Below are 27,619 nucleotides of genomic sequence, written 5' to 3' on the forward strand. Positions count from 1 at the left end.
TAACAAAATTGTCAAATTGGGAAAAATCTGATATAGGGAAAAATGACATTTTTTTGACATTTCCATGCAGATGATCTGTATTAAAAATTTCATTTACAGGCATAATTTAATTAACAAATTGCATCCAAGAGCTGCTACATTATTGTTATTTTTTAAAATCAGTTTTAACTGAATTTCAGAGAAAACTGGGATTTCTCTGAACTTACAGATTTAATCCCAACAAGGAGCCAGAGGTGGAAAATTCCCTGTGGGAAAACCTTGGATTTTGGGAATCTGCACATTGGGAATGACTGAATTTCCAGGCTGGGGTTGTCCTGCATTAATTAATGCAATAAACCAAACTGAGATCCAAAATCAGAGGGAGGAGAAGGAAACCAAGGTCAGGAAAAACTGGGAAAAAGGAAAAAGTCTGGAATTTCTTACCTTCACTGCCAGGATTTTTCCACTTCGGACATGGTAGGCTCTGTGTGAGGAGAAAATTCAAAAATTTGAGCCCATATAAAATATAAAATAATATAAAATATAAAATATAAAATTGGAAGTGTGAGCAGTAGAAATACACTCATTCCACAGAAAAATTACTTTTAGCTCATGGATTTTATGCAAAGCTGATTTTATCCATCATTTCCAAAGGAAAACTGAGGAAAATGAGTGAGAAAAACATAAAAAATACAAGAGAGCCATTTATCATTTTAGTTTGATATAAAACACATACATTGAAGGCTTTGATACAGCAGAAAAATGAAGTTATAAATGGGAATTAAACAGAATAATTTAGGTTGGAAAACACCTCCAAGACTAAGCCCAATCCTAAATTCTTGAGTCCAATCTGAAATTTATCCACTTCCCCATTTTCTTGCAATGCAATTAATGAAGATAATATCCATTATTCAGAATGTTCATGGAAAATCAGGTTTCTCTCCCAAATCTGTGAGTATTTGCAGAGAAAAGCAGCTACACCAACTAAAGTGAATTAAAACAGGTTATGGCCAATTCTTGATCATAACTTAAGGACCCACAGAAAACATCAGCAAAATGAGATTTCTGCATTTATTTTAGGATGACAGGGTGCATATAAAGGTGGAAAGAATTATTGCTGATGTTCACAGGTACCCAAACTAACTTTCCAGAGTATTCCACCAGCAGTTTGTCTCCATTTCCCAGGACAAACACCAATAATTGGCTATTAAACAATGGCATATTCCCAACCACGAGCATGTGAGAGAATAAAGGTAGATTAAAAAAAAAAAAAAAAATCCACTCCAAACCCAATGTAATTTTGCATAAAAACAAAACCATTAAAGGTTTTCCTCTTGGCTGGTTTTACTGCCTCACCCTGATTGATGGCACAGTAATGGCACCGAGTGGCTCCAACTTTAAATTATAATATTTTACCACTCTGTACATCTAGCAATTATTGGTGAAGAAGAAAAGCTTTACTAGTTGGGGTTTTTTTGTGTGGAAAATCATCCACAGACAGGGCTAGGCTGTTGTTTAATTTTATTTATAACCCCAAGTTCTTCACTAATTTCTGGTAATGGCTTGGAAGTTCCTAAAAACTTCACCTTAATTGAAGAACTCTGGGATGAATATTTATGTAACTGAGTGGCATCAGAGGGGGAAAAAAAATAATAAAAGAGAGTTTTAAAAAGGAAGAGGAAAAAAATCAGGGTGAAGAATAACTTTGGGATGAACTTTTCTGTAACTGAGTGTCATCAGAGGGGGAAAAATAATAAAAGAGTTTTAAACAGGCAGAGGAAAAAAATCAGGGTGATTTAATATTTGTGTAGCAAATGAGATCATCCATGGGAGCTTTGAGGGAGAGGAGCTGAATCCATGAATCCATGAAGGAATTCATGAAGGAATTCATGAATGAATCCATGAATGAATCCATGAATTCTGCTGGAATTGTGGATGAACCAATGGAGGCAAATTCTGGGTTTAGGAAGAGCAGGACTGATGAACAGGTTGGGAAAAGATGCTCAACATCTGCTGGCTGAATCGAGCCCACCTTGGCCACTTGGGCAAGTTAATTACCTGGGGAAAGCTGATCCTTTTGGCAGGGCAGAGCTCTCGTGTTTCACAGGGAATGAAAAGGGAAGGGCTGATGATTTAATGCTGATGATTTAATGATGATGCTCGGCAGTTCATCCGCGGAGCTCAGCTCAGGTTCCAGCAGAGGGCAGATACCTGGTTTGGTTTACAGAGCACTGACAGCACCAATTGAACATTTAATTAAATGTTTAATGCGGGGCTTGGATCACAATGAGCTCGGGGCTGGAATGCCAGGCTGCCCGGGAAAATGGGAATTTGTTTACTCCAGGCTGATGCAGCATCTCGATTGCCTTGCCCTTGCCCAGCACAATAACTGTAAAGTGATTAATGGAGGCTGAATGGGAGCTTTGGTTACACCAAAAGACAACCCTACACCTCTGCGCTGCTTTAATTAACAGCTAACACTTCCAATTAGGCTGGAGTCGCTGCAGTAATTACCCCTTCCACGAGTGGGGAGGGAAAAAGGGTTTTCTTGGATGTTCTGGGGGACTGGAAGGTGGAATTGGTCATTTTGGCCTGAATTTAATACCTCTATGCAGCTTCTGAGGGATGAACTAAAAAATTCTCATGGGATTTTGGGTTTTCCATGAGGAAAAGCAGATTTTCAGTCTGGATGGCTGTGAGGGGATTAAACCAATATTCCCACTCAAGGGTTATCTCCCAGATTTCACATTTCCAGAAGTGAAGGACCCAAACCCAGCACTAGAACCAGGCAGAGAAAAAAGGCAAAAATTCCAAAGGTTCCACAGCAAGTTGGCACATTTCAGGGAATGCACTTAAAGTCTTCCAGGATGGCAGGAAAATACCCCAAACCAGCTAAAAACAGCAGCTCTCCATTGGCAGGGTTGGGTTTGAGCAGTGGCCAAAAAATGGGTTATTTTGGGGAATAAATAAGAGAGAGATGGTGAGCAAAGGTTTGATCAAAGCCCTGCAGCTAAGGCAGGAAAACTCGGGATGGAAAATACAGAAAATACAGAAAGACACAAATTCTGTGTGTCCCAGAAAATCCAAATCAATACCATGGAAAACTGGAATGGGGCTTTGGGGGATCTGCCAACTCCTCAGCATCTCTTTCTACAGGAAAGCAAATTAAAAACTGAAAGCACCAGAAGCAGCTGGTTTGAGGAAAAAAAGAGGAACTGAAATCCACATTCCCTGCTTTGTGCCTCCTGAGGTAAAGAAATCCAGGGAGAAATGTCAGTGCTTTGGGCTCTCCATGGATTAAACCACAGCCCATCCTAATATTTAATGCAAAAAAACTTCATACACTGAATATAGTGAGTTTCTACTCACTTGACACAGAAGGAAAACAAACCCAACTTCAGAGAACTTGTATGAGATTCTTAATAAAGAGCTAATAAATTCTTAATAAATGGCTTAGATGGCAAACAAAACTCTTCTCTCAGACCAACAATTCCATCTCCTCCCTGTGAGGAATTCCAGCCAAAGCCCAGTGGGAGCTGCAGGATGCTGGGGTTGTGGGATAATTCCTTCCTGGGTGAGCAAAGAACCAACTGCAGCCTGCAACACGTGGGTAACTCAAGGGAAACACCAATTTGCAATTTGGTTTCCAATTTTTAATTGCAAACCCCTTGCCTGCCTGTGTGTGATTCACAGTTTCCCATCACAAGCAGGGGCTGAGTTTGCAAAGATCCCTGAGCTTTTCCCAACAGCTTTTCCCCATCAAACACAAGAACTTCTCACCCCAAACTGAGGTTATTATTATATTAAATCTTAAATTATTATATTTTTTTGAAACACAGTCTCTACCTGGAAGCCAAAATTCATTAGAATGATTCTCTTGTGCACAGGATCTGCTTCCCATCTGCTCCCTCTGGCCACCAACACCCAACCTGCTATTCCTCCCCACAACAGAAACCATTTCTAATCAATAAGAGATTCCTTGGCAAGGCTCAGTGACTCAAGGCAAAGCCATGACCTGTCTGCTGTGCCAATGAGTCAGTCCTTCCCTTTCTGCAAATATAACCACATCAGCAGATGTGACAAAGTGATGGAGTGACAGCCTGGGAGGGACAGCAGCGAGGAGCTGCAGGATGCAGTGCTGCCCAGGGACACCTGAGGTTTGGGGACAAGGGATGGAGGGACAGGGCACAGGGAATGGAGGGGATAATGGGAGAAATTCCCCCCCAGGATGGAGATTCCCTGCCTCTCCCACGCCCTGTCCTGCTGCTGCAGCACTGGAACTCCTTTCTGGCCAAGAGGTTTCTCCTGATGTCCAGTTGAACTTCCCAAGGTGGCAACCTCAGGCCACAGAGCCAAAATAAAAATGAGTATTTCAGTTCCTTTCTCTGATGCTTTTCCTTCTCCTTCACACCTTGGGATGATGCACTCATTGCACACATTTGCTAAAAACAGGAAGACTTCATTGCACTCCAAAAGGATGGAAAATCTCCCATTTCCCCCCAGTTTTCTCCCAGCACTGCACGAGGAGCTGCAGAGGAAGATCTCCAGACCCACTCAGCCACACACCAAAGGGAACAAGGCCAAGGATTTCCAAACAGAAATACGAGCTTGAAGTTCCTTATTTGAGCTCCACAGTGACCAGAAAAAGCTTGTGAAAAAGCAAACAGCACCTTCAGACAGAGTGAGCCCAACTGGACATGGAGGAGAAATAACCAAGAGCAAAAAGCTGTGTCAGTGTCTGCAAAGGGAACTCAGCCCTGCAGGACCCCATGCCAGCCACCAGCTGCCAACCCCACTCAGCAAATCACCCACACTTCTGCTTCACTGGTCATTTTCTCCTTTTCCCCCTCTTTTGCTGTCTGTCACTCTCCTGGTCAGGCTGTGACAGGAGTGTCACGTAGCCCGATGGCCATTAAAGGGAAGAAATTCAGATTGTTTCCAGGAAATCACCACTTTGCCAGTTGCTGCCTCCTGCAATAGCAGACACATTAGGCTGAGCGGGGCTGTTAAGCAGGGAAGCCAAAGTGCACAGCAGCTGTAAAAAGGAGCTTTGATGGGGCTGTGCTGGTTCAGAGCACAACATCTCCTCCCTCTGAAATGCCACTGCAGATGCTCGAGCACCGAGGGCAGAATGATTTGCTGGGGAAGTGGCAAACAAACAGCAAATAGGGGAATGTGAGTGTTAAACTCCTGAAAAAGAGCACAAGTGGCACCAGAGGCTGCAGGAAGGAGCAGCAATGTCTCACTGAGCCCAGCCTGGTGTGGAGTCCAAGCCCAGGGAAGGATCCCTCAGCTCTCTGTGCTGGAATCTGCTCCTCTTTCCATCTGGTATTCCTTCACTGAGTCCTTCTGCAGCCAAACATTCCAGGTTAACCTTTGGAAATGGGATTGCCAGCCTTGCTCCCTGTGCCCATCCCACTGAGAATCACCCTCCATTCCTTAGAGACTTGGACAGGCTGGAATAACCATGGAGCTGAAGCAGAGCATTGTTTAATATTTTGGTTCCTTTCTCTGACGCTTTTCCTTCTCCTTCACACCTGGGGATGATGCACTCATTGCACACATTTGTTAAAAACGGGAAGACATCATTCCACTCAAAAAGGATGGAAAATCTTGTCCCATTTCCCCTCAGTCTACTCCCAGCACTGCACTGAGGACCTCCAGCAGGTCATCTCAGCCACAGGACAGCCCAGAGAGCTCCTGGGGACAAGGGATGGAGGGACAGGACACAGGGAATGGCTTCCCACTGCCAGAGGGCAGGGAGAGCTGGGATATAGGGAATAAATCCCTCCCCATGAAGGTGAAACCCTCAGCTCTCCCCCCAGCTCAGTCACTGCTGCACAAATTCCCATTTTCCGAATCGCCATTCGCTTCATCTCCCCAGCTCTGGACATCCAACACAAACAAAACAACTTTAATTTAAGAATCACCCAGTTTCTAATTAAACAGCCATAGGCAGCTGGCTGGATACATTTTAATCAGTTTCAATAACGTATTGATTGGATACTGAAGCTTAAAAATTAAAAGTAAAAAGATGACCGGGGAATTGTCCCATCTCAGCCCAACAGTAGAGCCCTCTGTAAATAACTCCTCTTTTAACCATCAGCTAAATGAACACTTCAATACTGCACTACAAAGTCTTCTGCAAAATTACTTTAACTAACAAGCAGAAATTTATCAGCTTCAGCCAAAATCAATGCTGAAATCAATTTGAACACTGGTTGTGTCTAAAGGGGCTCATTGGCAATTTAGGGAAATTACACCATGTAAATGCCTGTGCTTTAATTGAACAGTTTCATCAACTAGGCTGTGATTGCTGTCCATTCATTTATTTACTTGCACTGCAGCTCCCGCTCTGCAGAGGAATGGGTTTTGTCAGACCTGAAGGAGGTACTTTATCTTCATTTTAGGCACTTTTGTGCAGAACAGGTTTGATGGGGCAGGGGCAGGGGAGGGAGTGACCAGCAGGCACTGGTCAGTGTCATTTAAACCCCACTGGGAATGGATGGAATCCAGTGGGGCATTCCCAACCTGCTCAGCTATTCCAATGCTTTTCAGTGGGACTGAAAATCCAACCAGAGAAACAGAAAATGAACGCAGTCCTGGAGAGGAAATAAAGGGAAATACCTCCACAGCTGCATAAGAATTAAAGGAGAGGCAATTGTAAGACTTCAAATGGTCAAAGATGTGTTTTAATGCCAAACAAGGCACTGAAGCTGCCTGTGCTTCCTTCCCTGAGCAGGGCTGGAATGGGTTGGGATTTGAGGTCCTTTCCAACCCAAACCATTCGAGGATGCTGTGATACTCAGATGGAAAACCAGAAATGAATGAACAGAGAGCAACAGCTCTGCTAGGGTTTGGATTGGATTCCCACAGCATCTGAGGTGCCTCAAAAGGAACAATCTGGGAGTGCACAGCTCCTTCCTGACAGCCCCACTGTGCTGCACCAGGAGCTCTGGGATGAGCCAGAGAGACAGCCTTGCTCAGCCTCAGCTCCTCATGGCAACACCAAACTCCAGTTATTCCATCTCCATCCAGCACATGGAAATGCTCCTCTTGGCATCACCAAACTCCAGCTATTCCAACACCCAACCCAACTGCAGCTATTCCAACACCCAACTCCAGCTGTTCCAACACCCAACTCCAGCTGTTCCAACACCCAACTCCAGCTGTTCCAGCAAACCAACCACAGCTATTCCAACACCCAACTCCAGCTACTCCATCCCCATCCCAGCACACAGAGCTGCATCCCCTCCACCTTCCTCTCCCCAAGCACAGCCCAACCCCCTCCAGCCTCCCCAGCAGTGCCAGAGGATGCAGAATTCTCTCCCAGGGCACAATTCCAGGCTGTGGAGCAGACCCAGCCTGGCCCAGCTGTCCCACACTCTGTGTTTAATGTGCTAATGGGGCACCCCGAGGTTGGCTGAGATAGGGAATGAAGGGATGGGCAGATGCTGGAATGTTCAACCAAACTGCACAATTGTTAAGGAAATTGCTCCAACAAATTAAGCTTCCCCGTTTCTCCCTATTTTCCAGGCTATCCAATTCTTCGGGGTGGGACATCATCCACAGCCACTTCTCTCCCAATTACTCAACTTAAAAGTGAAGCCTTCTGCTTCCCCAGCATTTTGCTAAGATGGGAACTGATTTTCCCATTCCTTGCCTCTCTCCCAGATCCTGGTAACTCCCAAATTAATGATGGAATCATCAGGGCTTTATGTTTATTTTGGTGTGCAGAGCTTTATGCTCCTGCTGCTGGAGATTCCAGCAGAACCCACAGAGTTACAAACCTCACACTGTAAAATAAATCCCAGGAGGCTTTGCCATCCCCTGAACATCTCACTTCTCCTTCCTCCTTGAAAAACGAACACTAGAAAACGTGAAATAAGAATAAAACATCCATTTTGCTGGTATGTGAAGGAAATAATGAGGCTTTAGAGGAAATAAAGGGAAATACCTCCACAGCTGCACATGAGAATTAAAGATATCATTTCAAGACTTCAAATGGTCAAAGATGTGTTTCAGCATTTCTCATGTGAGATAGAGCTGACAGAGTAATTATTGACCAGAGATAAACACCCCAACTTTGTCCTATTTAGGTTCAAAATCTAACCCAATCTAATCTACACAACCAAAGAGTTGAGGTCTAAATAATTTAACAGAGCTGTTCCTGAGGCTGGCAAAGCACATCCACACATTCCAAAGGAAATTCTTAACCTGAGCAGAGATCTCCTCAGAGCAACCTCTGCTGGAGCCCAAAGCAGCAGCACAAAGCACATCCTTTCCATGGGTTTGGACTGACCAGGCAATGATTTCCTCAAAAAAAAAAAAAAAACAATTTAAGCAAATCCATGGATGTCCTGCTCTAAATGTATTTTCTTCTGCTGGGAAGAGGTTGAACTGTGCATTCTCCACCAGATTTTATCCTTTTCTTGACAATCTCTACCCAAACCAGTGCACACTCTGCCCACAGAGCAGCAGTGGGAGAATCCCTGCTTTCCGATGGAATATTCAATATACAATCCCTGCTTTCTGATGGAATATTCAATGTACAATCCCTGCTTTCCAGTGGAATATTCAATGTACAATCCCTGCTTTCCAGTGGAATATCCAATGTACAATCCCTGCTTTCCAGTGGAATATCCAATGTACAATCCCTGCTTTCCAGTGGAATATCCAATGTACAATCCCTGCTTTCCAGTGGAATATCCAATGTACAATCCCTGCTTTCCAGTGGAATATTCAGTGTACAATCCCTGCTTTCCAGTGGAATATCCAATGTACAATCCCTGCTTTCCAGTGGAATATTCAGTGTACAATCCCTGCTTTCCAGTGGAATATTCAGTATACAATCCCTGCTTTCCAGTGGAATAGTCAATGTACAATCCCTGCTTTCCAGTGGAATAGTCAATGTACAATCCCTGCTTTCCAGTGGAATATTCAATGTACAATCCCTGCTTTCCAGTGGAATATTCAATGTACAATCCCTGCTTTCCAATGGAATATCCAATATACAGTTTGGGCTCGTTTTATATTTTCTCACATATTTTTGAACATGCAAGCAGCCAAAAAGCAGCAAGGCTAATTAACTGGTTTTGCCATCTCTAACACAAGGATTTTTATCCTTCCTTAATTAAGCAAACAGCGGATCAAAAGGTAGGGAGAGAAAAGGATGTCAAAGAACCATAAACCCCCTTCTTTTTAGAACAGCAAAAACATTTAGATTCAGCAAGTTCTCCCTAGAAATATTGCTATAAAGTATTGATTTTTTACCAGACTCAATTGACTGAAAAGTTGTTTGTATAGCAATATTGGCCGAGCCAATATACTGGAACAATTTTTGCTACACACAGTAATCAAGTGTATTTCTAAAGTATAATTATACTGTCATAAAAATAAAGCTAAGACACCTCTTCTCCAAGCCATAAAGCAGCTGCAGCTGTAAAGAACCCAAATAAATGAAATCCATTTCCTAACTAAACACAGCCTTCCAAAGAGAACAAGCCCACCTCCAGCCAGGGGGGGGAGGCAAAGTGATCAATACTTCCATCTCAATAAACGATTCCAATAGCTCTCCATTCCCATGGAAAACACAGGCAGGGAAATTTTTTGCTCAGCGACCTGCGACGCTCTGCCTTGTTCCCTCAGTGCTGGGAATATATCATCACCATAATGGATATGAGTTAGGATAAAGAGCTGGGGAGAGAGGGGGGATAGTAAAAAAAAGAAAAAAAGAAAGGAGAAGGATAACAAAACAAAATGGAAAAAGGGCGTCGACAGGCTCGTTGCTCAGCTGCAGATCAATACCCACCTCTCCTCCCCGAGTTGGTGCTGGGAGGGGAAAACAGCCCAACCTCTGCAATTAATTTCACCTGACAAATGTTCATTGATTCACTGGAATAAAATATCTCTGCGCTGCTGTCTCTGGCTGGGGCAGTGCAGCTACCTGGCAGGGTTTGCCAGCTGGAATTCCTGATTGGTTCAGGGAGTGAGGATGATCTGCTGGAGAGGGAGGGCTGGGAACTTTTTGGGAAGGGGGGATTGGATTGCTCCAAGTTCTGTCACGGGGCTGGAGCTGCTCTGCAGAGCTGGGAATGTTCACCTGGAGAAGGGAAGGATCCAGGGAGAGCTCAGAGCTCCTGCCAGGGCCTGAAGGAGAGCTGGAGAGGGACTAGAGACAAGGCATGGAGGGACAGGACACAGGGAATGGCTTCATGGTGTAAAAGTGGAGATCTGCATGGGAATTTGGGATGGAATTCCTGGCTGGGCTGGAATTCCCAGAGAAGCTGTGGCTGCCCCTGGATCCCTGCAATGTCCAAGGCCAGGCTGGAGCACCCTGGGACACCAGGAGATGTCCCTGCCCAGAATAAGGTGAGCTGTAAGGTCCTTCCAACCCAAACCATGCCAGGATTCCATGATAATGTTAAAACCAGTGCCCATTCCCTGGAGAAGGCTGGAATGACTCCTCTGCTGGAGACACTCAGAAGTCACTTCAGACTTTAAACAAGAATGGGATAAAAAGAATAGGAATGACAGGAACAGTTCCCTGACACAGCAGAGAGAAATTTTCCCTCTCCCAGAGCACAGGGAAATGCTACAGACATCCATCCAGGAAGGGATCACCCTCAGAAACCCAGGATGATGGCAAACAGACAATATTCACCTTTACTTTTATCCAGATTTCCTGCATCAACCTGCTCTGCCTTCTCCTCACACCAAGAAGTCACTGAGCTTTAAAGCTCAGCATTCTCATATCCACAATAAAATAAGAAAATAACACCATTTCCTCAAGCTCCTTGCTCTAGGAATGTCTTTCTCCAAGAGAACATCCAGGAGATTTCTGAACCACTTCCCACCCCCAAGGCCAACCTGATTTTAAAACTCCATTCCAAGACTGGCTTTTGCTCCTTGGGGGCTTTGGAAGTTCATTTCCATTAAACCTTCTTCAAGGAGGAGTTGTTTTGCAATGCTGGCAGCCAATTAGAAACTAAACTAAATGCACCGTGGCTTTTAAAACATTTTAGGGGGAAAAAAAAATGTTAATATCAAAGTTAAAATGTCTAAGGTATAAACAACACCCTAATGGGATGCTGGGTTACTGTATATGGTAAATAGCTCTCTGGAGGAAACCTTTATTACTCCCTCAGGGCTTTCTTACAAAGTATGGATTTCTTAATTCCCACTGGAATATTTTTCATACCCCACTGCAGACTATTAAGTACCACATATGACATTCTGTAGTTTAAACTTTGCACTGAGCATAAGAAAGAGTTTTCTCAACAGGAAAGTCTTGTCTGTGTTGTTATCATCTTTCAAACATTCAAATGAATCCTGCCTGCAGGGTGGGAACTTCACCCCCAAAATCTGGGGGAGTTTATCACTCCTTACCTTCCACCCCAATCCCACTGGGGTCATTCCCAGGAAGGGAATTCCAGCAGGAATTCCAAATCCTGGAGTCAATTCCTGCTTCTCCAGGACATCCAGACTCCCACTTGAGAACCATTAACTCCTTCCCCAGAAAGGATTAAAACCACAATAAAACACCCCAAACCTCAGAATACTCTCAGAGTTTATATCCAGAATTTCTCTGCCACAGACCACCAAGGCCCCACCTATCCCCCAAAGGGTCCAAACCGTGTTCAATTCCATTTTTCCACCAATTTCCAGTGAAATCCTCACTCACTTGTAGACCGTGCCGCCGTTGCCGTGGCCCAGGATGTCTCGATATCGTATGTCTTGTTCATTCATCTCCAGCAGAAAGAAAGAAAAACAAAAGAGATGTCATGCTGGGGATGGAAATGTCAAGGAAAAGCAACTCCAGGCCATAAACAACAAGCAGTCTGGGTCATTCCAAGTTCAGCTGCAAGAACGAGAAGATCAATACAACATTTGCTGTCCAATTTATAAAAGACGATACCAAGGGACAAAGTGATGGAAAGTTTAATGACAATTTGTTTGCCTGGGTCATTTCATTAAAGTTTGATAAAAGGTGTCAAAATGGAATGATATAATATAGCTCAAGAGGGTCAGGTCATGGAGAGTGATAGGAAAAGAGGCTCCAGAGCTGCACATAAGCAGAGCCAAAGTTGGAGGTGAACTGAGACAATCCCACAGCAAAGTGGGAAGTTGGTGATTTATTCTGCAATCAGAGTCATTGAGCCTAATTGAGTGGCAGCTCTGGCAGTGGGGCTGCTCTGCAGAGCTCCATTTATCCACATTTTATCATTTGATTTCATAATTGAGTTCGTAATTTGGTTTAATAATTTAAATCAAATTTTTTTCACTGCTTTTTTTAAAAAAAACCGTCTGGAATTGCAACAAAAATTATTTTCCTTGAAATGCACAACTAATTCTTTGCCTCAATCTTTCTGCTCACTGGGACAACTCTCTGGATGTGATGAGATCCTCAGAAATTCAGCAGCAGCTGAAACAAGCACTGTACATTGCCAATTCCTACATTTGAGGTCTTTTTTCCTAAATTTGGGGTATTTTTTCCTAAATTTGGGGTATTTTTATACGGATTTTACAACAGCTTAACATATTGCCCAAGAAGCAATTCCAATGCCAAACTTCACTTCAACCTTCTCCTGGACAAACAAAATTATTCTGATTTTGCACCCATTTTAAAAAAATCTCACTGAAGACATTTTTGCAATGCAGGTGCACACTTCAAATATAAATATTTTAATCGGAATTCATTCTGGGCTGAAAGGAGTTTTCTTTTCCAAAATGATTCCCCCATTGCCTCATCGGTTTAAGTAGAAAATATTTGGGCAAATCCTGCTTTGCAAAGCTATTTTCCTAGGAGAGATTAACTCATTTTTAGCAATTATTTGTATTTGATGGGACACTGAGTTAAATATTTCACATGACTTGGCCTGGCTGCTTAAAGATGTCATTTTTGTGTATTAACACAAGTGATGATAACAAGCTGAAATGTCCTAAAAAGTCAATACTCAGCATTGCTAATGAACAGAAAATGAAATATTTTATCGATTTGAAATAAGTTGGAAGGACAGAAATGATTAATCCAAAATTGATGTCCTTTCCTTTCACTACCTGAGCAAAAAAACTCTGGTTTCTCACTGGAATTGCTCCACAGTGATGTGAAAACCTGAGTTGTGAGCCAACTCCAAGGAGAATTAGTGATTATTTTATTTATTTATTACCTATTTGGAGTTAAACCTAGGCCAGGTATCTTAGAGGGTACGAAATGGCCAAATGAAACATCAGGATTTGTGATGAAAATCAACACTGATTTCATTCCTGCAAGTCACCTCTCCCATGGCATCCATCAGAAAATGCAAATAAAAACGGGGAAAAGAAGAGGAACAATTGTTCATGGATGGGATTTAAAATATGGAAAGAATCTACAGTGGATCCCTTGCACTAAAAATAAATTCCTCTCAGGCTGCAGCCTTGGGAATTTTAAGGAGTTTTGCTCCTGAATTCTCCAGTCTTGGAACAACAAACTTCTCCTGCATTCCCAGGAATGTCCTTCTCAACCACTGAAGGGAAATCAAATGAACCCACAAAAATAAATTCGTATTTTTGCTTCTTGGGGGAGAAGAATTTTTGGTGGTTAAGTTAGAAACAACAAATGGAGCAGAACTGGAGATTAAATAAAGCATTTTTTTTTCCTCCTGCTTGTTGCCCACTGCGAAAAAGGAATATTTTCTCCATGTATTTCCCTAAAAGAGAGGGAGAGGAGAAGCTCCATCCTCTGAGGTTTGTGCCCAACACAAAGGGCAACCAGGAACCCAGGGAAAAACAGGAATACAGGGGTGGAGGGATATCTGCACCTGATGGGGAGATAAAGTGTGATTTACTGGCTCAAATAAAGGTGCCAAAAGCATGGGGTGATTTATTTATTTTACTGGGAAAACTGGATTCTCCATCATAAAAAGCTCCCCTAATAACAGCGAGCTCTGCAGCGAGGCTGGAATATTAAACCTGCAAATCCAACCTGGATTGGCTGCCAGAATTCAGGGAATTCCTGAAAACCCAAACCCAAATTCCAGGGAATTCATGGCAAAGCAAAGCTCCAGTTAGGGAGCAGCAAACAGAATTTTTATCCCTGTTTATCCTGGAGTTGGGGATGCAATCAGTGTCCACCTCTGCAAATAATTAACAGCAAAATGCCCAATTAATGCTGATTGCAGCGAGGAGCTGCCCTGCTGCCTTGGCTTCCCAACCATGGATTCCTGGAGCAGCCAATTGAGGAGATTTAGTAAATCCCACTTTATAGAGCCCAGACTAATGGGGAAACACGAGGCAGCCAAATGTTTCTTATGAACTGCTGACACTCTATCAATGCTGAATCAATTGGTGGCATTTACTCTGAGTGACAGAAAAGAAATAAATATTTATATCGCATCACCTATATCAATGAACCCGGGCAGAAAGCTATTTCTAACCTGTCAATATTTGATTATCTTGAAGAATCATGTCCCCTTCTTTTAATGATTAATATGAATTCCTTATTAAAGCTAAATGGGAACTACTCGGGGAATATCATTAGGGATGCCTCAAAGCAGGAGCTGCCAAAAAATAATCAAAAATAATGAGCCAGGCTATACTTAAGTAATGATAAGTGTGACTTAAACCCCCCAAAATGAAGAGAAGTTAAAGTTACCACTAGAAAATCATCCCCAGTTGTGGATCTGAGACCAAATTCTGCAGAGAACAAACCACTCGCCCTCAGCAAAAAGCAAATTAACTCCCATCAGGGTGACTAAAAGGTAGTATTAAAACTTAATTCTTATTTCATTTTAGTGGGTTTAAGTAGCATTTTTAATATCATAAGAAGAGGTAGTTAATCCTTATTTTCTTTCTTTTTTTTAAAGTGAGTTAAACATTTTTAGTATCATAAGGAGAGGTCTGAAAATTTTTAGAAATTCTAAACCACAGGGAACAAAGCTGTGAATCTATCCAGGGCACAGTAACCACTTGGTTTTTGTTGTTGAGAACAAATAAAATGCCCAATTCAGCCAATCACAGGGAGATTCTACTCCCATTCAGTGAATTAATTTTAAAATGAATCAGGAATATCGGAGTAAACACCAAATTGATTTCAAAGTTCAGCTGCCTGCTGCTGGCACTCCCAGAATTTCAAATTACCAGGAGAAATCACGATTTACCTGTAAATTCTGAAAAGAGAACAAACCAACAGGCAGGAATTTGTGATTTCAAGTTACCAGGATAAATTGCAATTTACCTGTAAATTCTGAAAAGTGAACAAACCAACAGGCAGGAATTTGGGATTTCAAGTTACCAGCATAAATCACGATTTACCTCTAAATTCTGAAAATTGAACAAACCAACCAGCAGGAATTTCTGCATATCAAAACTCAGCCTAAAATCCACATTTCCCACTTTTATCCCAGGCATTCCATGGGTTTTAGGCTCACATTTTGCAGGGGAAACTCCCATTTCTCCCCCCCATTTTTCCAGGTGAGGCTGAAGAACCCCCCCAAATCTCATCCTTTTTCCTCCTGCCACCCTCAGCTCCTGATCCACGGAGGCTGGCAGAGGTCATTGTGTGCAGACACTGAATAGGCATCGCAGATAATTAAGATTTCAGCCTTCGCCGCGCCGAGGGGAAGTGAAGAGCAGTTAAGAAAATCAATAAGAGTCTTTTATTTGCAGTGACACAGATGTCTCAGTCAATAGAGCCTAACAGGCAGCGCTGAGCCTGTGGACAAGGCTGCCAAAGGGGTTGGGATGAACATTAAAACATATTTATGGGGTTTGCTTGAGAATCTGGGCTCTTTGGAGGGAGTTGCGTTTAACTGGGGATATTTAATGTCAGAAAATGACATTGAGCCTGTTGAATCATTCAGCTCCAAATGGGGGGAAAAGAATGGGGCTGGTTGTCCACTTGGCCAGCAATTGGTAAATCAGAGCTTCATTTCCCAAGGAGAGAAGAACAAGGTGGTGTTCTGCAGCTTTGGGGATTTGTTGGTTGGTTGGATTATTTTCTTTTTTTTTTTTAAATAAAATTTTCAATGCAGAATTACAGAATCATTTAGGTTGGAAAAGACCTTAAAAGCAAGTCTAAATGTTAATTTAACACCACAGAAAGGCAGAGTGGCCTTAGGGTGAAGGGGGGCAAGGTTAGGTTAGAGATTAGGAAGGAATTCCTCCCTGGGAGGATGGGGAGACCTTGGAATAGAATTCCCAGAGAAGCTGTGGCTGTCCCTGGATCCCTGAATTGGCCAGTTTGGACAGGGTTGGAGCACCCTGGGACAGTGGGAGATGTCCCTGTCCTGGCAGGACTGCCAATCCTCTGCAATCAGGCAGGGGTGAGCTGAGCACAAAGCCAAGATTCCCTCAGGACACCTACCTGGCCATTGGCAAGGATCTTCTTCAGCTCTGCAGAGGACTTTTTCAAGCTGGAAAAGAGAAAAAAAACCAAACAAGAGGTGATTATTTTGAATGACTGGGGAGTTCTACACCTCCAGCTGAAGCTGTGAGAAACAAGGGAAGCTCCTGGGTAGATATTCTGAAGAGATTGGAGCTGCAGGGGTGAGTGTGGTGAGCAGCAGCAGTGAAGGAGCAACGAACATTTGAGGGAAAAAAAAAATCAATGTATTTTTCACTTTTCTAAAGCAGCTGGTTTGGACACTTGACTGTGCAACCCACAGCCTATTGTCCCAGAGCTCTAAGGGAAAATTCAAAACTGATGTTCTCACAGGTCAGGTGCTCCAAAAACCAACAGGAAAGGAAAGCTCACATGCAGCTCTCAGGTGCTGGGATAATTTTAGAGCTCCCCAAGGCATTATTCCTCAGGAATTGCTGTGGATCTCAGCCCAAGGCTGTGCTGCCAGTGATGTCCCACCACCTCCACTGGAGCAGGGTGAGCAGGAGAGCACAATTCCTGATTTAGGAATTTCAGGCCATGCCTAAATCCCTGCGGGAAGTCCAATTTTCCACTCCACTCCAGCTCAGCTGGCTGAATCCTTTGCTTTTTCAGGACAACCTGCTCCCCACTCAATCCAAAACAACTCATATTAATTTTTTCTAAGACAAATTTACCAAATCCCAACTCTCAGCTTGGTGAGCTAAAGGGTAAAACCCTTAATGACTTCAAACTCCTTCCACCCACTCACAAAATCTTGCTTTTTTTTACCTCCTTCCCTGACAAACTCGGAGCTTCAACACAACAAACTGCCTGGGCAGCGATGTCTGCAAAACTTTATCTCAAAGGGACATTCTGCTCTTATTACTGAAGTTAAAAAAAAAAAAAAAAAAGTACAAAATAATATATTCTTGAAAGGCCTGTGCACGTGTCTTGATCACAGATCATTATTAACAGGAACAGTGAAAACACAGATTTCATATTTGGTGGCTTTGTTCTTTAATAGGCCTCTTGTTCCCACGACTACTTTAAAGAAAAATTAAGTTTTCCAAGGAAACATAAGTTGATCTTGTCATCTTTCATGACTAACAATTTGTGAACATGAAACAAAGAGAGACTTTCAATTACTTCAAAAACAAAACTCCCGGTGCAGAAGGTTTCCCAAAAGGAACGGCAATTAACCACCAGATAAGGTGACAAGAATCTTCTAGAAGCTTCATTTTCAATGCACTTGAAGAACAAGCTCAAAGTACAGGCAGTACTGAAAGCCTCAGCACAGAGCACTGACAAAAGCTTTATTTAGATCAGATTGGGGAAATGCAGCTCAAAAAGATATTGGGATTTATTTTCTTTCAGGAGTTTTGGATCAGATTCTCCATCTGAATGTGGCTAGAATTGCCTGAGGAATGGGGAAAACTTTGATAAAGTTTATCTCCACAATCAGCAGAGGCAAAAAGGGAGCAGCAAAGTGGGTTTAGTGGGGCTTGGCTGGAGTTTCCAGCAGGACAGAATCCGCTGGGTGAGGCTGGAATGTCACCAGCAGGTGCCCAAATCCCATCATCCCACAGGCAATGGGATCTGTCCCACCCTCAGGCACCCCAAACTCACCCTCCAAACCTCCCTCTGGTCGAGTTCATCTCTGGCAATTCCTCTTTTTAATCTCTACAAGATGCTGCCAGAGAGAAGAGCGAGCAGGATGCTGATGCACAGATAAATGGGATTTTATGTGCTTATTGAAATAATAGAATAATTTAGGTTGGAAGGAGCCTCAAGAGGTTTCTATTCCCTCTTGCAGGAAGAAGATGGAGCCAGAGTCTCCTTATTTCTTTTTAAGAAAACATAAGGGGTTTCTGTATGTTTTTTTGGTTTAACATCAGTATTGAATATAATGACTTCCTGTAACAGTTCATGTAATAAGAAGGAGTTTATCCTCCAGCATTTAAAAACCAAATCTCGAGGAAAAAAAAAAGAGAATGAGTTCTCTTGCATTTTAAGACCTTAATATGAGTTGGCAAATTAGGGTTGGGATGTAAAAAGCGAGGTAAGGGGGATGAACTCCAAAACTTTGCTGGAACTGTATGAAAAAGTTCAACTTCTAAGCTGAAAAGATGGTCAAAAAATCCTACCCCACACTAAAAAAAAAAATCCAGGTTTTATTATTTAGGCTATTTGCTATTACAAACCTATGAATGGGGTATCAAACTTCCAAATCAAAGAATCCTGGAATGGGAGAAGCAAGCTGAACACACAGACTTTGTCATTAGACCAGCTAAAGCCAATTAGCTCAGCCCCAAATTGCATCTCAACACTTCTGAAGGACAAAGCCACCTGGAACACCCAGCAAACCTTTATTTCCTCTAGAAACACCTAGCAAACCCTTATTTCTTCCTGGAATACCCAGAAAACCCTTATTTCTCCAGCAGCAAACCCTGATTTCCTCCAGAAACACCCAGCAGACCCTTATTTCTTCCTGGAATACCTAGAAAACCTTTATTTCTTCCTGAAATACCCAGCAAACCCTGATTTCTCCAGCAAAAAAGCCTTATTTCTCCCAGAAACACCCAGAAAGCCCTTACTTCTCCAGCAGCAAACCCTTACTTCCTCCAGAAACACCCAGCAAACCCTTACTTCTTCCTGGAACACCAAAAAAATCCTTATTTCTTCCTGAAACACCCAGCAAACCCTTCTTTATCCAGCAGCAAAACCCTGATTTCCTCCAGAAACACCCAGTAAACCCATATTTCTCCAGCAGCTAACTCTGATTTCCTCCAGCAACACCCAGTAAACCCATATTTCTCCAGCAGCATACCCTTATTTCTCCCAGAAGCACCCAGCAAACCCTGATTTCCTCCAGAAACACCCAGCAAACCCTGATTTCCTCCAGAAACACCCAGCAAACCCTGATTTCCTCCAGAAACACCCAGCAAACCCTGATTTCCTCCAGAAACACCCAGCAAACCCTTCTTTATCCAGCAGCAAACCCAGATTTCTCCCAGAAGCACCCAGCACACCCAGATTTCTCCAGCAGGAAGCCCCAGCAGCCCCAGCCCAGCCAGCTCCACGCTCAGAAGCCAATTCCACCTTCCCCACTGGAAAAGCCACTGAACCCCCAGCTCTGCTGGCACCAGCCACACCCGAGGCTCCATTTTGGACAGAGGGAAGGCAATCCGGGGGAAGCAAGGCGAGGAAGGGGGTTTTGGCTCACCTATTGCTGGGCAGGCCGTCGGAGGCGGCCGAGCCGCTGCTGTTGGCAGCCCCAGCCCGCGTGTTCACCTGCGGGCAGTGAGAGCAGCCTGATCAGATCCTGCGTTCAGAGGACACCATTCTAATTAACCTGTAATTTGCCACGAATTTCTCATTTCCCTAGCAAGGTTAATTAGCTTGTTGCTAGGCACGCCGGCGGTGGAGGGCTGTATGTAGGTTAGCAGGCTGCGCAATCCCGGGGTTGCGGCGGCTTCGCGGATTAAATAATTTTTACAAAAGAGGTGCTAAATCCGTCGTTTGTCCTCATTTTAAAAAGCAAACAATTGTTTGGTACGTTTCTGGTCTTCTCCGTGTGATTGCAGGAGCAGTGAGAAATCAAAACCCTAAAATAATTCCGCCGTGGTGCTTTCCACACTTGGATAAATGACTGAAATCACAGGAGTGTGGTGGGGGTTTGAAAAGCTTTGAAGTAGTGGCAGACATTCGTTGATAAATGAACTACTCAAATTTAAGAACACGATTAGCAGAGGTTAAAAAACAGAAAAGGCAAATTCATTTTTAAGAAAACTATATATAGAGATATCACAGCCAACGTTTTGCAGATGAAACCTTCTCCCACCCTCACCAAAAAAAAAAAATTTAAAAAAAAAATCTGCTTGTCAGAGCTCAAGAAAGTGCAGTTTTATTTGACATTTCAATAAGTGGAACACAGCATTACAAATCCATCTAACTTTCCTGAAACAATTATTGAAATTCGTACCTTGAGGCCATGTATGTTCCGTTTCCCAGGAGGTTTGCAGGCTGAAACAGTAATTGACTAAATTGTAGAACACATCAGGGCCATTTACAAATTTGCTCAAAATGAATCTTTTAAAAAGAAATGAGGGTGACACCAAAATTAGCAGAGAGAAATGATTGAAAAGTGCCTGGCGAGACCCAGAGTGGGAATTACAGCCCAGGATTTTTAACTTGCAGGAGTGAGCATTTATAAATGCTAAGAGCTTTCTGACACCATGTAATATAAATTCTAATTTCTGCTTCAAACACACCCCAATCAAGAGATCTGCTGCCTCAAACGCTGGGATTCTTTTTGTCATTCACATTCCAGCCTCGTGTCAAATGTGTTTGCACACACTCTGGCATCTCACAGCAATATTTCCATGATGGATTTTAAGAAAATCAACTGCCACACGTCAGGGAGGAGTTGTTTTGTCGTTTTTTCAGAGGCAGTTTGGGTGGAAAGGGGAAAAACACATCACTGGCAACACCAGTGAGCCCCAAAATGTAAACACTGAATAAATGCCAGGGAAAATGCCAATTTTTGAGGTATTTTGTGCCACTTTTTGTGGCATTTTGAGCCACTTTTTGTGGCATTTTTGTGGCACAAATGTGGCATCTCACGGTGATGTCTGGTTTAGAGGGAGGAAGTTTTTTCCTGAGGTTTCTCCAAGTGAAGATTTCCTTGTTCTGCACTCAGGATGTGATTTTTTTGGGTGGGAGAAGCACAAAGGCTCCAGGTTTGGTAGTTCCCATCCCGGTGCCCTGCAAAGGCTGAGTTCAAGGGGCTGTCAGTGCTGATGGATGGGCTGAGCAGGGAGAAATTTGATTTTTTTCTCTCTCTCTCTGTGCCTCTCCCTCCCGTTCCTGACAGCAGGAAACACAACTATTTATTAGGCAGAAGGACACAGATGATGGTTATTAAACACATCAGCCAGGGCCAGGCCTGGTGTCTTTGGGTGACATTAGAAATTAACACCTGCATTTAAAACAGGCAAAAATGGGATGAGACTCTGGGCATTAAAAAAAAAAAACACCTGGAAATTATAAATGATAAATTTGAATTGGAAAAATAGAATTTGAATTGGGAAAATTTAAATTTTAAGTAGAACTTTGATTGGAAAAGTAGCATTTTGATTGGAAAATTGTGCTCATATATAAACACATTCTATTTTTCCAATTAAAAATCGACATTTGGAATAAGATGTTAGATCAACAATAAATTTCATTATTAATATTTGAATGATGTGTTCACCTTGCATCCCATAAATGGGATATATATAACATAGGTAGAAGATAGATATCTATCTATATTTATCTCTTCTATCTATATTTAAGAAATATATATATTCTATGTTATATATATAAAAATACATATAGAGATATTAAAAATATGTAAATACACATATATAAATATATGCAGATATACATAAATATATGTAGCTATATATAAATATATGTTGATATATATGTGTGTACACACACTTTTATATATGTAAATCACACACAGATATTTATTTTCAATTTAAAATCCCCCTCTGGCTCTTATTACCTAAACAGCAACAATAAACCTATTCAAATAGATAAAATATCAACTTTATCCCTTAAAATATGTTAATATTTTATAATAATATGAAAGAAATTGAGCCCAGCCCAGCTAACACAGTTGGCACACAGGAATTTACTCCTGACGGGATTTTCATGGGAGACAGGAAATTTTTGGGAGCTCACTGGAGGCAGAAACTTCCTCAGAAGCAAGAGAGGCAAAGAGAGAAAAGGATTCAAAGGACTTGCAAAGAAATCTCTTAAAAGGGAGAAGTGGAAATTAGAGGCAGAAAAGCTGCACAGTGCTGATGGAGCTTTCAAGTGCTGAAAAGGCCAAAAGGGCACAGGAGGAAAGGGCTGCTGACAATAAAATTTGGGATGTTCATTAGAGAGGCAGGACAAGAAGACAGGGAAGCAAAAAAAAAGGGAGAAAAGCACATTTTTGTTGGGTATTTCAGAGGAGCAGCAGAACTCAGGGGTGAGGTTGGGAAGTTTAAAGCTGTGAGCTGGAAAAGGAGATGTTTTAAGGAGGTGATTTGGGAAGATGAAAGAGGAGCTGAGCTCTGGAGCAATTGGGAGGGAGTGGGAAGGAGGAAACAGCCAGCAGAGGCAGGGGTGAGGATGGGGAGGTGACAGTGGGGGTCAAATTTAGGGAGCACAGAGAAATTCTGAGGCTTGGATTATCCTTGGATGCAAAGCAAATAGGGAAAAGAGACAACAGCAGGGATAGGAATTTATATCCTATTTATATATCCAAATGTATATTTATCTGGCTGGTTCTTCAGGAATGACCCAAAAGGAGAATCTAGAAGGTGAAGCTTGGTTTGTAATCTCAAAATGTCCCTTCAAACCCTAAGCTGTGTCAGGGACTGACTTGAGACAAGGACCTTGTCCATTCCCAAGGACACAGGGAATGACTTCCTGCTGGAAAAGTGGAGATTTAGATGGATTTTGGGAAGGAATTGTTCCCTGGGAGGGTGGGGAGGGCTGGCCTGGAATTCCCAGAGAAGCTGTGGCTGTCCCTGGATCTCTCAATCCCACCCTGCCAGCCTGAGCCAGAAAAACCCAATTTTCCATAATCCCCTAGAATTCCTATCTCTTTTCCACAGGAACTTCCAGGAAACTCAGCCTCCTTTGGAGACCTGATTAGCACGTGTTGGTTAATTGCCCAATTCAAACTTCAGAGAGTTGTAAGTAATGGAAGTCAGGAATGTTTAATTGGGAGCCTCATAGTATGATTATTTGTGTAATATCAGTTAAGTGAGAAGAGTTTAATTTTTAATTATTTCAATTAATTTATTGCTGGGAGATTTACTTGGAGAATTTAAACCTTCTCTGTTTCATCAATTAAGAGTCAGAGATTCAAAGCCAGGCTACTGAGAGCTGAATGAATTATGTAATGCATGAAGCTTTTTTTTAACCATCACTAGGTTCAGAGAGAGCTCTGCAATCCCAAAAACCTCACAAGCTGCCCACAGATTTTTTTTCAGGTTGGAGATGACCTATTTTTGAATAGCCTCAGTCCACGGAGTTGATTACATCTCTCCCTGTTCAGGAGAAATATTAAAGTGTTTAGGAAGATTTGGATTTCACTGCAAAATGCCCAAATCAGCTCCAAATGTGTCGTGGCTGCAGCAGCCACATCCCCACTGCCACCTGAACGGTGACAGTGACATTCCCAGCTCTCTCAGGCTGATTAATGATATTAAAAGAGCTTGAAAAAGCCCCATTTTCATAACTATCCAGGACTTCAGTTATTCATCTGCTTTGCTTTGAATCCATGCAGAGCCACCACCAATGAGTTTTTTTAAAATGTACTTAAATATGTGCTATGCAAACCCAATCTCGTTAGTCTAATTTACTCCAGGAAATTAGCTATTTTAGATGCAATAAATGCACTTTTCTCCACGCTCCCCACAATAATGAATTCTTCTCTCCAAATTAAGAGGTAAACATCACGCTCTGTGCATTCAAACCTCCCCAAAATCTATCAGGGAGCTGTTTCAGCCCCAGTTTTTGGGGTTGTTGTTAGGATTTGCTCAGCATTACCTCGTGGGTAGATCTGCAGAGGCTCTATCAACTGTCCATTCACTTGCTGCTCCATCACAGTGGAGTAATACTGCAAAGAAATGCAAGAAAGAGATGGCTCAGTCATCCAGGAGTGGTAAAAGCACTGATGGATTGGTTAATTCAACATATTTTTAATTTTCTTTCCCATTGTTGTGGCACAGATCAGCCTTCAGATGGTTCTTTTCCACCTGCAGTGTTCCCACAGTGAGTGGGACAGAGGAACTTTAACAAGGAGCTGTGCTGCCCAGCTCCAGATTTTGATTCTCCATATTTTTATTTCCCATATTTTTATTTCCCATATCCCAGCACAGGAATCTGGTCTGGCTCCACAGGGAAGCTCCAGGTTCTCCTGAAAGCTGGGAATGCTTCAGCAGGTGAGGAAATGCAACACTGACAGTGAATGCCACACCTGGGGAAGGCAGGAAAACCAAACAAAGATGCGATGCAAATACACCCCAAAACTGTGCATTTAGGAAAACTCCACGGAAATCCCAAAGGAATCTGGAAAATACCCAATAATTAGCAGTGATGAAGCAGTCAGGTCAGAGGGATCCCAAACCAGTAATCTCAGAAAGTCACTGCAGACATTGAACTCCAGGAGCTGCTGCAGTGATTTGGGTTTATTGATTAAAAAAGGCTAAAAATGGGCAAAAAGGGATGGAAAAGGAACTGAGAACATCAAAACCCAAAAAGACAGCTGGGCCATGGAGATGCTCTGGAGCCAGGCTGGGAGAGCTGGGAATGTTCTCCTGGAGAAGGGAAAACTCCAGGGAATCCTCAGAGCCTAAAGGAGCTCCAGGAGAGCTGGAGAGGGACTGGGGACAAGGGATGGAGGGACAGGACACAGGGAATGGCTTTAAGCTGGAAAAATGGAGATTTAGATGGATCTTGGGAAGGAATTCCTGGCTGGGCTGGAATTCCCAGAGAAGCTGTGGCTGCCCCTGGATCCCTGCAATGTCCCAGGCCAGGCTGGAGCACCCTGGGACAGTGGGAATGTCCCTGGCCATGGCAGAGTCAGGACTGGATGAACTTTTAACTTTCCAATTCCCATTTTCCCAGCGGCATTCCACCACCTGAGGACATCTCCACACACACAGACACACAACATAAACATTCACCACACATTGCCTGGAATAATCAACTAAAATAAACATACATGAGAGCATTTCCTGCCCCCCCAAAAATATATAACAGAGGGGGGGAGAGAGGCAGAAAAACCCATGGCCCTCTCCATTACTCACCAGTGATGACAAGTAAATGAAATATCAATCATGTAAGCTGTCAACCTTTTGGGACAGCAATAACTGTTAACAAGTAGTCTGGAAAAATTGTCTGAAAATGACTTGTCCTCCACACACGAGCATTTGAGGTTTCCATGGAAAATTAAGATGCCAGTGGCTATTTGGAACATTGTTCAGGTATTCTTTTTAATGGAAAATTTGCCAGTTATTGATCCAGAGCATGTACCCCTTGCTTGCAGAGAGCTGCGAGCAACTTTCCAATCAGTGGCTGTCAAAAAAATTCCTGCCTTTTTATAGAGATACAAGACAAGAGCTCCAGTGCAGCCCCAGTGCTGTCTTTAATTAACTGCAATGCCCAGCACTGACAGAATCCCATTTACCAACCCCCCAAAATCTGCCTAATTCAAAACATTTCTGCATAATCCAAAAGAATTCCAGCACTGGGATAATTTAGTCAAGCTCAGAAAGCAAAGAACCTTAAAGATAAGGTTGGGTGTGATTCAAAATATCATCCCAGTTATGATGTCACATCTGCATCTCAGGGAATTATTTTTTTTCTCCTTAAACTGACAAAAAAAAATCCACTTTATTTCCATTTTGGAGAACACCTGCACCACATCAAAATTCCCAGAAATATCTTCCCAGCTGTCCAATCCTCCAAATATTTGTTGCAGGCCTCAAAAATGAGTATTTTTCTTCCCCACTATACACTCCAAGATCATTAAGCTCATTCACTCTCTAGGCTAAGAACATTTGTTTTCTTGTAAACACATCCCAAAATGAAGCCTATAGGATGGGAGGAAGTTAAACCATCGGCGCAACACTCAAATAAAAAACTAGTTTAAAACCGAAGAGGAAAAATTTTCAGAGAAGAAAAGCTGCTGAAGCAGAAAGAAGTCATTTCCAGCCATCCCATAATTTTGAGGGGAAAGCAGAGAGTTGAGCAATCAGAACTCTAATGTACTGAAACTTTAACAGTGAGCTTGGAAGCATGGCAAAAAAAATGACCTTCCCAAGGCGTGATGAATCTGGAGACTGCGCCAGGGAAAATTCAAGTTTTCCACTTCAACAGCGAAAAATGGCTGAGATTTTACAAGGGAAAGAGAAAAATTCCAGTGGGGAAGAATCAGCAGGGATCTGCTGGGTGCAGCATCGGGAGGTGGAGATGATGGAACCAAAATGGGGTGGGAAAGGATGTGAGGATATCAAAACCCAGAAAGACAGCTGGGCTATGGAGATGCTCTGGAGCCAGGCTGGGAGAGCTGGGAATGTTCTCCTGGAGAAGGGAAAACTCCAGGGAATCCTCAGAGGCTAAAGGGGCTCCAGGAGAGCTGGAGAGGGACTGGGGACAAGGGATGGAGGGACAGGACACAGGAAATGGCTTTAAGCTGGAAAAATGGAGATTTAGATGGGATCTTGGGAAGGAATTCCTGGCTGGGCTGGAATTCCCAGAGAAGCTGTGGGATCCCTGGAATGTCCAAGGCCAGGCTGGAGCATCCTGGGACAGTGGGAGATGTCCCTGCCCATGGCACTGGATGGGATTTAAGGTCCTTTCCCACCCAAACCATTCAGTGAATTCCCACCAAAGCCCCTCTGGGTGCTCCCAAGCAGGGCTTGGCTCTGAGAGGCCCCAAGGTCATCTATAAGCACCTTGGAGCCAACCTGGCCTGGAGAGAAAATCCCCATTTTTCACCTTCTTGCTTATCAAGTTACTTCAAAAAGTGAGAATATTTTCTCTTTCACTTTCACTGGGATATATTCAAATTATTTCCTTTCCATAAGCAAGTGAACCCTTTTTTTCTGCAGGAGATTTATATTTATAGGGATTCAGACAGATTTCCCCCACACCTACCTATACACAGGCACACACAGACACATCCATCTCCTCTTGAAAAACAGAAAATACATCTTTAAATCCTCCCTGAATATTGAGCCTGCAGCTACAATGAAACTCCTCTGTTAGGAGGGGTGAAACAGTCTCCAGATGAAAGTAGATTTTGAAAAATTTTTCGAGCCCAGGGGTTCATTTTTAATGAGCCGTTACTTTAAGTACTGCATAAAAAATACAAGAAATTGATAGTCCATTTAGCCTGCACTATACCTAATGCAAAAGTCATTAAGATGCATTATTCTTAATGTTTCTGATATGATCAGTAAGTGTACAAGGCTTTTTTTTTTTCTTTTTTAAAGTCAAGCATGTCCACAGATCTCGAGTGATGCAGCTTTGAAACACCTCCACTTAATCCAGGAATATTAAATTTGGGACTGAATCCAGGGAAATTGCCCAGTTAGCACTGTGGGACAGGCAAAAATACACCAGGAAAAATGGATAAATATGGGGGAAAATCCGGGTTTGTTGGGCTGTACTCACATAGGATAGCATGGCCTTCATAATGATAAATATGGGGAAAAATCTGGATTTTTTGGGCTGTACTCACATAGG

The 27,619-nt window shown here is 42.7% G+C and overlaps 1 protein-coding gene across 4 annotated transcripts in view; it reads right to left on the minus strand.

The window, feature by feature from the left end:
- MAP2K5 (mitogen-activated protein kinase kinase 5) overlaps positions 1-27,619 on the minus strand; it is a 112,847-nt gene that overhangs the window by 71,835 nt on the left and 13,393 nt on the right. For 2 of the 4 annotated variants that reach the window (XM_085070245.1, XM_085070247.1), the window contains 6 exons: positions 23,915-23,984; positions 20,304-20,344; positions 19,545-19,612; positions 16,324-16,373; positions 11,663-11,729; positions 424-463 (listed from right to left, as the gene is read on the minus strand). In XM_085070245.1, the coding sequence (XP_084926371.1) occupies positions 424-463; positions 11,663-11,729; positions 16,324-16,373; positions 19,545-19,612; positions 20,304-20,344; positions 23,915-23,984 (336 nt within the window). Of the gene's footprint in view, positions 1-423; positions 464-11,662; positions 11,730-16,323; positions 16,374-19,544; positions 19,613-20,303; positions 20,345-23,914; positions 23,985-27,547; positions 27,569-27,619 lie in introns of those variants that run through there. The other 2 variants (XM_085070246.1, XM_085070244.1) reach the window with 2 other exon arrangements.

Source organism: Lichenostomus cassidix, chromosome 10 (genome assembly GCF_008360975.1).
Source record: "Lichenostomus cassidix isolate B80296 chromosome 10, HeHo_3.0, whole genome shotgun sequence".
In the NCBI taxonomy this organism is placed as follows: domain Eukaryota; kingdom Metazoa; phylum Chordata; class Aves; order Passeriformes; family Meliphagidae; genus Lichenostomus; species Lichenostomus cassidix.